The sequence below is a fragment of the Porites lutea genome, chromosome 9 (genome assembly GCF_958299795.1).
Source record: "Porites lutea chromosome 9, jaPorLute2.1, whole genome shotgun sequence".
In the NCBI taxonomy this organism is placed as follows: domain Eukaryota; kingdom Metazoa; phylum Cnidaria; class Anthozoa; order Scleractinia; family Poritidae; genus Porites; species Porites lutea.
The window spans coordinates 23,448,695-23,461,194 of record NC_133209.1 but is presented as its reverse complement, the minus strand read 5'-3'; the positions used below and the strand labels follow the sequence as shown (position 1 = coordinate 23,461,194).

Below are 12,500 nucleotides of genomic sequence, written 5' to 3'. Positions count from 1 at the left end.
GTCAAGGTCATTCTAGAATTCTAGTCACATGATGATGCCTCATCCGTTTCGCGTTTTCGTTTTCATTTGATAGAAAAAAAATCACTTAAGATTACTATAAGTACAAAATTGTCATATTCTAGCTTATTTTAACAAAAGCTTACTTATTGTTTTGTACCAATGAGGGCTAAATTAGCGAAATGCTTAATCATTCCGCGTTAGACGTTGTGTTTTGGCACCCCTTGGCACTCAAAATGTACGTCGACGCTCTTTCGTGTTCACCTGTTCCCTGCTAGCAGAGGTTCACCTGTAATTCTTAAAAAAAAGAAAACGCTATATTGACGCTTATTTCATTGTCAGACCTTAACATTTGAATCTATTTTCTCCGCAGTTTACAGTTGTCTTGCGATGGCGTTAAGACTTCCTCTTCGCTCACTCTCGCGTGGAATTTTCACCGCCAGGAGTTTGAGGTTTGCCCCTGTTTCCACAGTCAACAGGTTTTCCTACGCCACGTTGGCCGAGGTGAAAATTGCCTTCTCTGTTTGGCGCTATTTTATTTTCGAGTCTTTTGAAAATTACTTATCCCAGAATCATAATGTATGGACTGAAAGTGTTAAGCTTAATTTAAAAATGATTTTGTGGCTCTGTTATGATATGAGAACATGCCTTAGGCTAAATAATTTAAACGTCATGAATCAGTCAGGTTGTTTGCAATTTAAGAACTGTAGCGCATCGTCTTTCCAAAGCATAAATTATTTGCTTAAAGTCACGGTGACATTGTTAACGCTAATTTAGATTAACAGATCTTATTCTTGCCACTTCCCTCGTTTGAACTTTTCATGAAGCTAAACTTCAAAATGCCCAGCAACAGTACAATACAATACAATACAATACAATAACTTTCATGTCAACGCGATGGTGATTAAAGCGTTGCCGCTTATTGGGTCGTGCAAACAAGCTAACTAAAACTTCAGCAATAAAACTATATTAAAATCGTCTTAATAATATAAAAAATTATCGTTATCATTGTGAGGCATAATTGTTTGTGGAGATTCAGTCCGAAGATCTAAATTACGTAGGTTGTGTTGTGGAATAACAGAAGTGTCCATTGTGATACCTCATTATTCGTTAAGGCGTTCTGACAAGTGGCGGTTTATTCTAAAGTTGTTGTGTATGCTTCCATCAATATATAGATTGAACATGTTCACTTTGAAAAAAATAAAAATCATGTTACAAACAAGAAATGCGCCTTAAATAAGACATAATAGGTGCTATTTGAAGTATGCAGTTTACTCAATTGACAAAACCTAATATTTGAATTAACAAACAATGAGTGCACCTAAAATATAGCACAATAGGCACTATTATTTTGGAGTATGCAGTTTGGTAATTTATTAGCAATTCAAATTCTAGGTACATAAATGCAAGCACATGTTGAATCAGTTGATTGGTAACCGAAACATAATAATGGCAAGCCTGTGATCATGCTCTCTCCCTTTAGCTCTGTAATTTTTTTTTTTGGAGGAGGGCATGATACAGTCCTTACATAGATCACATGCAAAAAAGCCAGAATCTGGATAGGAAACAATACAGATGATTTGCGCTGTTCTGATTTGCCAAAATGCGGCCATCCGTTAGTTGTTGTTGTTTTCAGTCTGCATTTTTGCTTGTGCAATGAGCAGCAAATACACACGCAATTCATCATGAAATTTCTGCCAGCTCTGTTTTCTTGAATGTCTGTTTGATACAGTTGGTTACTCTATTTACACCTGCTGGCTACTTTAATTGTAACTGAAACCCCTGGGTTCCACAGAGGCAGGGGGCCTCTGATACTATGAGCATGACCATGAAGTAGGTTAAATACTATTATGGGAAATAGATTTCCCTACTTTCATAGGAAACAAAAGGAAAATATGAAACCGAGTAACCAAGCAGATCAATTCAGCCTTATTCTAGTACTTGATAGCTTACTGTATATAACCGGCAACTTCAAATCCATTTTTAGTGACAGCCCTACTTTAACTTTCCTAAATAATGATTACTATATAATTAAGAGCCAGACATTAATGTGAAAATCATTCCTTAATTTTCCCTTTTGCAGGTCCAAATTGATGATAGCCCAGAAGTAAAATACAACCAGGTAAGCTTATATACCCTGTTAATGAGGCTGCAAGCAAAGGGTTTTAGAAGCCAAACAATAATTTTGCCCATGCTAGAACACTTTTTGCACATTTCCTTGCTGTCACTGCACAACAATGACATGAAATTTCCTTATGCCATGATGTTATGGTAGAGGACATGATGCATTTTTCCTTCTTCCTCTAAACTTGAGTGTGGTATCCAAGAATTCTACTCCAGGGAAATTCATGCACACCTTCATTTTTGAAATTTTAAGCAATTTTAAAATGCAACATAGTCTGAAAATAAAACAGAAACTTGATTCTTTTTATAAGTGGCCTTGTTTTCACTGTTAATGCTGCAAGACAACAATGCTAACGTTCTCTTAAGTGAACATGCTGTGAGATGGGCAGGGTGCTTACCATTTGACAGAAAAATCTCACCAGGGTTTCCAAAGCATACCAGTAAGCAATTTATCAGTTTACTGCAGAATTCTCACTCTTGTTACAGTTTCTAGTCACTTAATGACTAATGAAGATCGAGGCTGTCAGCATGTAGCCATTAAGTCCAGAATTAAGCTGAAAAATTTAGTCCTGAACAGTAAGGGCCAAATATTTAAACATTGTTTAGCAAATGTTTAACAAAACCGTGTTCTGTGTCATTTTCAATTTGCCCAATCATTTTATCTAAACATCATTTATTGTGAACAGTTCTATAAAAGCATATAGAGAAGACTAGAAAAGCATTTATTGTCTTAAAACAACCCACCAAAGAAGAGATCTGGAGGTTCAAAGATTTGTTAAACCGCTGCTCAAGTTAGACTTTGTTCAAATATTTGGCCCTAAATGTTTCACCTAACTCTCAAACTTTGTCATTGTAGGTTTTTATCAACAACAGGTTTGTGGACTCTGTCAGTGGCAAGACATTTCCAACAATTAACCCTGCCACAGGAGAGAAAATATGTGAAGTTGCTGAAGGTGACAAGGTGTGTTAAATAAATCAGGATTACATGTATGTATTTTGTTTAATACAAAAAGTGTACACAATGTACAGCTGTAGAAACTTAAAGCTGGAATTATAGTTTATGAGTGAAGTACATATAAAAAATTTATATTGTTATTATCAGGGATCCATATTCATTTTTTATCAGACCCGGTTTCAATTTGCTTCCCTGGACAAAAGTGCAGGTGCAGTTTTTTGAGTTGTCGTGAATCTTGACTGATTTTAAGCGAAGTGAAGAGCAGGCTTCAGCCCTCCACATGAGTGATTACACTTGCCTTATTGTATATCAATGCATCAGTCAATTCCAGCTGCGCCCAGGGCCCCCCCCCCACCCCATTTGCATTTACCCTCCTTGTCAGTCCCGGGGGCTGGGTATTTGCAAATTTTGTGCTGCCCAGTGGCCAGGCATTTGCCAACCCCGGCGCTCTTCCCAAGCTTTTGATGGATGAAGCTGAGCTGGAATTGACTGATGCAGAATTTTATTCATTTGTTTATGTGACAATTATTTCATCTCATTTTATGTTATTTTAGGCTGATGTTGATGTTGCTGTAAAGGCAGCCAAGGAGGCCTTTAAACTTGGCAGTCCTTGGAGAACAATGGATGCTTCAGAACGTGGAAATTTGTTAAACAGACTGGCAGATTTGCTTGAGCGTGACCGTGCTTATCTTGCTGTAAGTGCTTTAAAATCCCAGGGTGCATGTGAATACATGTGTGTGCCACCATGATTGCAATTTTGGACCCAGCTGATTTACTTGTTGGGAAAAAAATAGGATGCAGCATTAATTCACAATGATAGCCATTCCAGTAAAAAATTAAGGCCAATTAATACCTTATTGTAGAACTCTCTCATTTTAAAGGCTTGACACCATATGGACTAGAAAAGAAGTCCTAAACCCAGGGCTTCTGATATTTCGCGCGGTCGCTGACCCGCGAAATTCAGGTATTTCCGCGAAATTCCCCAAAAAACGCAAAATACCACGAAATCCGCCAGAAATATTTTCAAATACATGTCGGCAAAACATATTTAATACTTATCTTAGCTTTTAGACCTGTTTTATTCACCCCAAACGTCCAAACTTATCTTGAAACTTTGTCACTGCAACGAGTAAACAACGTCCCAAAACTACCAGGCGTTCTTAGATTAATGTTGCGAAAAACTGGGCACTAACCATTATGTTAATAGCTTTAGCATTCGCTCATTTCTGGAGCGAACTGTTGATGAATCCCTGTTAAAAAAACGTTAAATAACGCTGGTCATATCGACGCAAAATTGATCGATTTTAGCGAAATTTGCCAAAAAAAATCCAGCGAAATCGGCTGTTTTTTACTGATTGTTTCTTGGCGAAGTTTCCCCCCAAAATTTCCCGTGAAATCGGCCGATTTTTCTGCGAGTTTTGACTTTCTCCCGCGAATATCTCGCGAAATCGGCTGATTTTTCCGCGAATTTTGACTTTTTTCCCATGAAAATCCCGCGAAATTGGCCAATTTTTCCGCGAATTTGCCCCTGAAAATCCTGCGAAATTTTTCTTTTTTTTCCGCGAAATATCAGAAACCCTGTATAAAACCATAATCCCTATAGATACGGAGGCACATACCATATTGTTATCGATAAGGACCCTCTACCCCTCCCCACCCCGCATTGTTAATGTGGAGTTAGTTATGTGATTAAATCAGTAGGGGTTTTTTTCTATTTTAAAATCAGTCTGCTTGGTTCTTATACATGTACATGTAGTTAATGTGCAGTGATTTTTTTGCTCACAATTGTCTTTAGAGTTTGGAGACTTTGGATAATGGCAAGCCATTCAGTGACTCTTTTGATATAGACTTAAAATTGACAATAAAGTGTTATCGATATTATGCTGGATGGGCAGATAAGATCCATGGCAAGACAATTCCAATTGGTGAGTTGGGTCATAAACACTAGTATTTTTATTGTTTTGAAAGAATGGATGACTATGAAAGAATAATACTTCAGTGGCTTATAATTTATAGTATCTGGTTGTTGCTAAAATTTCAAGTTGTTGGGTATATGTAATTAGTAGGAGGGGAATTGTCCAGCTAAGAAGTTCTTTTTTTTCCATTTTCCTTTTGTTTTTTGCCCATGTATGAAATAAGCAGGTATGGCGCTCGTAGTAGCCGGGGGAAATCCCCAGCCCCCATCCGTTAGTGATGTACATATACAATGTAAGATCAAAGTTATATTCAGTTAAAATGTTACAGCTGAACATCTCTACAATGGCCATCTTAGAGACAGAAGAAAGTGGCCATTGTAAACAGGCGGCAGTTGTAGAGAGGTTTTAAACAAGAGTCATAAAGAGGTGGCCACTATAGAGAGGTGGCCATTAGCAGAGGTTTGACTGTATTTCACCCACTGCAGGTTAATAATTGTTAGTTTGCTTTGCCTTCTACAGTTGGCTCTTTCTTAAACCCCATTTACACACACTAAAAAAATCGGCACAGCACGCCAAATTTTTGGCACTGTGCTGGCAATTTTAAGGCACAGCACTCCCAATTTTCAATGTGTAAACGTATCAGTCCCAAATGTAATGTGGCACCAGTGCTAAAAAATTTAAGGTTCCGAGACTACCTCCTGGAGGTTGTCTTGGCACAAGTAAACGAGGCAAACGATTTTTTTAGCGTGTGTAAATGGGTTTTAAATGACATCTCTAGAGTTGATCCCTGGTTTTCTTTATTCCCTTTATTTGACTCTCTATTATCCGGACATCTCTCTAAGACGAGACGTACTTAGTGGTTCCAAAGGTGTTCGTCTTAGAAAGAGTTGACTGTAGGTCCATTATTACTCTAGAATTACATGTAGGCAAGGAGGCCAAGGAGATTAACAGAATCAACCTTCAACTTAGGTTTAAAAAAATCAAGCTCAAATTTAATTTTGCCTTCAGAAATCTCTGGAACATGTTTGGCAACCTTTAAACATCCCTGACATATAGTGTACTGGATGATTGGGTCTCCTACAAAAATTGTTTCCTTTAATTATGAAAAATCCTTACCTTATCTTGTTACCTTTCACCACTAAAAAAGTCGATTGGCAGGTGTTATAACTTAGAAAATGTACATGTACATATACAATTAGTTTGAAAAAAGACAAAATTGAACCACAAGCACAATTTTGTCGATCTTCTTATACAAAATCCTGGTTTTTGGTATATACATGTACAGTAAAAGCAAAAGTCTGCTGCTTGGTTCTGTCTGTAGCGATCCAACTATAATGCTATCTGAATTTGTTTAGATGGTGACTTCTTGTGTTATACACGTCATGAACCAGTTGGCATTGTTGGTCAAGTGATTCCTTGGAACTTCCCATTGTTAATGCAGGCATGGAAACTTGGCCCTGCTCTTGCTACTGGGAATGTAGTGGTAATGAAACCCGCTGAGCAGACACCCCTCACTGCATTGTATGTTGCATCACTTATTGCAGAGGTACATGTATAGCTAGTGAATTTGTTTTTTTCCATAATTAGTATATTACAGTAGCTGTTACCTCTTTTTAAGAAAAGATGGCATTATTTGTCTCTGGTTAGTGAGTTTGTCAGTATAGCGGTGTCTTGATAAATACATTTAAATTTCTGAGAATCGTTTTTATCAATACGTAGCACTCCTCTGTCAAAAAAGTTTCTCTGCATGATAGTATGAGAGTATGGACACGAATTACAGCAAAGATTCCAAATGATGAAAACACAAAAAAGATGGGCGGTTCCCTTGAAAATTTTGGAGCATGTTGACATCTGCATTTCTCTTATCTCCATTTGTTAGTTAGGTGGCCATGATTGTATTTACTCTTAAGACACAACTAAGTTAATTCCCACATCGTTAGCTGACTGTTTTGTGTACTAATGAAATGTCCAAATGTTGTCTCGTGAAGGAAAGGGAAAAGAATAATTATTTGACCTTGCGATATACATGTACATGTAAATCAAGAAAACATTTTTTGATTTTGGCCCCGGCTTTTCTATCCTTTATTAGGTCTGCTTTTCTTATTAGTTCAAGATCAAGAAGGCTGCATGTTAGAGTGGTTTTCGTTTGAGTGTCGTAAAACCAAAACCAAAGTAATTACTCTGGCCAATCACATAGGACACAGACAATACATTGAACCAATCAAAACTCGAAGTAATTACATGCGGCTGACGCAAAGCGCGGGAAAATGCATGCGAGCGCGTTACAATTGGCTTTGGTTTTACTTCTGATTGGATGAAAAGGTGGCGCGAATCTTTTAAGCCAATCGCATCGTGTAGAAAGTGCAAAACCAATTACTTTTCGACACTCAAATGAAAACCGCTCTATTATGTTATGCAATTGTATTTTTGTGTCTGTGTGTATTTTTCAGGCTGGTTTTCCACCAGGTGTTGTAAACTTGGTACCAGGATATGGACCAACAGCAGGAATGGCAATTGCAGAACACATGGAAGTTGACAAAATTGCTTTCACTGGTTCAACTGAGGTAGACCATGCATATAAGACTGTGTAAATTCTTACATGTACATATATCAAATGAATGTGGCTTCATGTCTTCTTTCTTATTCTGGCAAGTTTTTGAAAAATAAAAGTCAAAATTTCTGCTGTTACAGTGACGTGGAGGTGCGAGGCTGTGCTTTAAGAAAAGTGATTGGAGGCCAGTACTCTGACCCTGTCAAATCCAGGATGCTCAGCGTATTTTTATTTTTACATGTATGAAGAAAACTAAGATGTTATAGCCTCCAAAGAGCAAAAGTAATAAACGAGTTTTTAACGAGTTAAAGCAAAACCGTACAAAGTTTGTTACAATTCATCCTGTGATAAAGCAACCTACAGCAGTAAAAAAAACACCCCTTCTGACTTCTCTCACCCTTACCTTTGGTTACATGGGGTGCAGCATACACTCAGCTTTGTTGACAAAAATGAATAATTAGATTGTTTAGTGCGTCAATTTTTCCCGTTCCTTTGAGCCTTTTTTACTTAAAGAACTCTGAGCATTATCAGCATGCTCCTAATGCGACAATGAGGAGATAGAGTGGTTGAGTGGTGAGCGCGTTGGACTCACAATCTGGCGGTCCAGGGTTCGAGTACAGCTCTGGCGATTTGCTGGATTTGTTCTTGGTTCGTCCCGAGTTCAAATTCTCGGCAAGGTTTTTTTAAAAATAGCTAACTGGTTGCCTCTTGCCAGTTGGGTGATTTTTAGTTTCTGTTTGGATTATTTTTTCTTATTATTTAGCCTGTTCCAGGAGTTCTGATGGTAGAGCGCAGCGTTACGATGGGGGAAGCGAGCGAGTTAAATCGTACGCGGGGAAAAACGAGGGGAGACTGGGGCGAGTGCTATTTTTTTCGCCCGCGCTCTATTATCCGACCTCCTGGAACAGGCTAAAATTACTTGAGTAGAAGTGCCTGTAAACTAGCTGCACTTTCCACCATAAACAAACCTTTTTAAAAGATCCTTTTTCGACACTTGTGTGACCTTTCACAGATTGGCCACTTGATCCAACAAGCATCCGGCAGATCCAACCTTAAGAACACAACACTTGAGCTGGGTGGAAAGAGTCCTAACATAGTGTTTGCTGATGCCAATATGGACTATGCTGTGGACAAGAGCCACTTCGCCCTCTTCTTCAATCAGGGTCAGTGTTGCTGTGCAGGGAGCCGCACATATGTGGAGGAGTCAGTTTATGATGAGTTCGTGGAGAGGAGTAAGGAAAGAGCCCAAAAACGAGTGGTGGGTAATCCGTTTGATCTCAAGACAGAGCAAGGACCACAGGTACGGTGTGAATCATGTACAATTATACTAGACAATTACAGGGGCTGTCTGTAAACTCCAGTTGTCCAGTTAGACAGGTATCCCCGGCTTAACCCTTTGAACCCTAAGTTCAAAATTTGAATTCTCATTTGTTGTCCCTATTCATTTCCTACAGAAGTAGTGGGGAGAAGTTGATTAAATATCAAGCAAGTTCGTCTTATGTGATCATGTGTGTAATTCTTACGACCACTCTGTTTTACAAAGCATTGATATTACAAGGAGAAATTTGATGCTGATCACTCTTAAGGCTTAAAGAGTCAAGGGAGTTGACTGTATCGAACTTATCACGGTGTTTGAGAAGATTGTTTTTGGTGTTTGGGAAGCACGCGAGAGTCACACTGTTTTTGTTAGAATGACAGCAAAATATTACCACTAGACTACGTTAACTACTACATGTATTTCACGAAAGTCTGCTTAATTTTCCTTTATTTTAAATTAAACTGCCTAGTAACAGGTAAATGTTTTAAAGACTGAAAATGTACAAAGATCAAGTGACCATGGTTTTAGGTTGGAATATTTTGAATGAATAATAAAATAAGTATGAGATACGGCTTTCGTATGATATCATATAATTCAGATATCGGAGGGTTGATTGTCGGCCGAGGCGGGTAGCACCCCGTCACAACTGTACGTCGGGATAATTTTTCAATTCTTACTCAGCCTCATCCAGTAATTGCTAAAATGCTAAATTAAGAAATTAAGAAACGCACTTGTTGGCTCCAAAAGAGGCAGCTCTACTCTATTTGTTAACTAGCACTAAATAGTGTTTCCTTGAAAACCAGGCTGACTGACTGTTTTACTTGTATTTTGAAGGTGGACGAAGAGCAGTTTACAAAGATTTTGTCGCTTATAGAGAGTGGCAACCAGGAAGGAGCAACACTTGTGTCTGGTGGAGCAAGACATGGCGACAAAGGATTCTTTGTTCAGCCAACTGTGTTCTCCGATGTTAAGGATGACATGAGAATTGCCAAAGAGGAGGTTCGTCTTACGCAATTTTGTTACCTTTTTTTCCTTCTTCTTCATCTTTAACATAGACAGGAGACTCAAAGACTACCTCGAATTGTTTTTCCCTCTAGTCCCGTGCTGACAACGCCGATCATGGTCGTGAACTAGAGGTTCTGAACAGCCTTAGTGTTAAAAATATTGCCGCTAATAAAGTATACCGTAAAATTCCGAAAATAAGTCCCTCCATGTATAAGCCCTTCCAAATATAAGCCCCCCAAACTCGTAACACAAAGAACCTTCCGTGAAATCGCCCCTCCGAATATAAGCCCCCCTGGGGGCTTGTACTTGGAAGTGGCCCTCAAATACAAAGTAAAACAAAGCAAAAACGGTAAATTTCCTTCCAACTATAAGCTAGCTCAATCGATCTTAAAACGCAAACTTCCCTCCGTACATAAGCCCCTCCGAATATAAGCCCCTCAAAAAGGGCCTTGGAAAATATAAGCCCCGGGGCTTATTTTCGGAGTTTTACGGTATTTGTTTATTTGTGTGCATGTATTTCGCAGACTGTCTGTGTACTGTACTCCGGTTGTAATCGTTTGACAGTGACAGAGTTTGCTAAGCAGGAAGCAATCGTTGTCAAGCAGTGATTCAAACTTGTTTTGACTGCCATGTTATTTTCGTTGTGTTAGATCTTCGGGCCCGTGATGCAAATTATGAAGTTTAAGGATATGAACGAACTGATTGAAAGAGCGAATAACAACATTTACGGCTTGGCAGCGTCGGTATTCACCAATGACATTGACAAGATGAACACCATTGCCTCAAGTATTCGTGCTGGTGTTGTGTGGTAAGTCCATGATACCTCTAGGGTTGTGAGATTGACTCAGAACTACAAAAAACAGTCGGTCATCGGATACCGTGGGTACCAGTTTTTTTTTCTCGCGCTTGACGATTGAGTGAGGTGGAGATGTTTCGGGGCGGCTGCAGGGCGAAGGTTAAAGGCACAAGAGGCTTCCCCGCAAGTCACTTTAAAGACTTGACCAAAACCCGAAAACTACGCATAAAAACAGTCTCTGGCACCCAGGGTATTCGTTGGGCAATGTCCAACTAAATTTTATTTGTGTCCCACAAAATCTGAGCTACATTTTAACATGATGTTTGGGTAGGTCATACATTGTATAACTTAAGAATTACACAATGATTACAGGAAAGAAATTAAACTGAAGCCCAGGGTTCGCAAAGTCTTGAAAGTCCTTGAATTCCATGTTCCCTTGAAAAGTCCTTAAACTTCTGTGTAAGTCCTTGAATAGTCGTTTAATTTTCTTCAACTTTGAATGTATTTAGTAGCCTGAAAAGTGTTTTTAATGCTTTTTGGTTGTCCAAGACAGAATATAAATCATAGCTCAGAGAACTTAAAGGTGATTTACAGAAAGCGTTTTTTGTTTTATGCGATAATCAGCTATCAATTTAAGGCAAGTGAACTGAATATGTAGATAAGTTGGTGGAACAAACAGCTCAAGCTGATCATGTGTAATGGTTCTTTACTTTGTTTTCTTGGAAAACTACATCAGTGGAATGTCACCCACACTAAACTGTAACAGTTTAAAGAATATGAATGCCTTCACATGACAACTTCACTAATACGACCAGCTCAGTACTACGATCACGTTGTTTTTTTCCCACATTTTTGGAAGGACAGTCTAGTCCCGTCGCTGTATTGATAACCTCGTCATTACGAACACCCCGTTATTACCGTAACCACAGCGCTTTGCTCCCTTCAGGTAAATTAGCTTCATGGCAGAAAACTGCACAGAGGCAGGTTAATCTCTCTTCTCTGTGCTCAGTTTCTGTAAAAACTGATTTTACAACCCCCTTTTTTTGGTAACTCTCGAGTAACGGTCGCGTTCATGTGGAACGCTTCCCTTTTGCAGGGTGAACTGCTACGACGTCTTGGATGTACAGGCGCCATTTGGTGGTTACAAAATGTCAGGAGTAGGAAGGGAATTGTGAGTCTATTGATAGCATCTGTCGTTACATGTAAATAAGTTAACCCGTTTACTGCGCTTTTCACAAACATGCGAATTCTGAAGTTCAAGAGCCAACTGACGATTGCGTTTTTCGCTGCCGTCAATCATCTTAACGGACCTCTTAGGAAACAAAACTTTACTTTAACGGGTTCAAAAGGTCAAGGTTTGTGATTTGTGATTGGTGTATTTCGATCCGTTTTGTGTGTTTCTGTGTTTCAAGGTTCGTTGCTTGTGATCGTAATTATGAATGACGGCAGCGAAAAACGCAATTGTGAAGGCGGCTTTCGAACTTTAGAGTTCGCATGTTTGTGAAAAGCGCAGTAAATAAGGTCAGTCGGCGTATACAGCTCATGATGAACTTTAATTGTACACAAAGGACTGGTTTTATTTAACCTGTTCCAGACGTTCGGATATTGGAGTGCGGCGCTAAGGAACTTTGTTTTTTTTTTCTGCTCACATCTCTTTGCGCTGTCCCCACGACCTTAACGCCTGGAACAGGCTAGGTTTTATTATTTACAAGTGTTGGCGACCTTAATTTGCGCTGTTGCAACAACGCTTCTAGGATTGGTAGTTCTTCATAATATCTTGTCCGAACTGTAGATAGCCCGGTCATCACAAAGCCCACCCCACTTTACAGGCACAGTAG

General features: G+C 39.0%; 1 protein-coding gene across 1 annotated transcript in view; it reads left to right on the top strand.

Annotated features, from left to right (window-relative positions):
• Window positions 1–370: 370 nt before the first annotated feature.
• The window catches only part of LOC140947823 (aldehyde dehydrogenase, mitochondrial-like), a 14,708-nt gene continuing 2,578 nt past the window's right edge, over window positions 371–12,500 (top strand). The window contains exons 1-11 of the mRNA XM_073397026.1: window positions 371–501; window positions 2,081–2,119; window positions 2,978–3,082; window positions 3,631–3,771; window positions 4,872–5,001; window positions 6,348–6,538; window positions 7,443–7,556; window positions 8,556–8,843; window positions 9,696–9,860; window positions 10,517–10,674; window positions 11,759–11,833. Of these exons, the coding sequence (XP_073253127.1) occupies window positions 388–501; window positions 2,081–2,119; window positions 2,978–3,082; window positions 3,631–3,771; window positions 4,872–5,001; window positions 6,348–6,538; window positions 7,443–7,556; window positions 8,556–8,843; window positions 9,696–9,860; window positions 10,517–10,674; window positions 11,759–11,833 (1,520 nt within the window). The 5' untranslated portion in view covers window positions 371–387. The remainder of the gene's footprint in view (window positions 502–2,080; window positions 2,120–2,977; window positions 3,083–3,630; window positions 3,772–4,871; window positions 5,002–6,347; window positions 6,539–7,442; window positions 7,557–8,555; window positions 8,844–9,695; window positions 9,861–10,516; window positions 10,675–11,758; window positions 11,834–12,500) is intronic.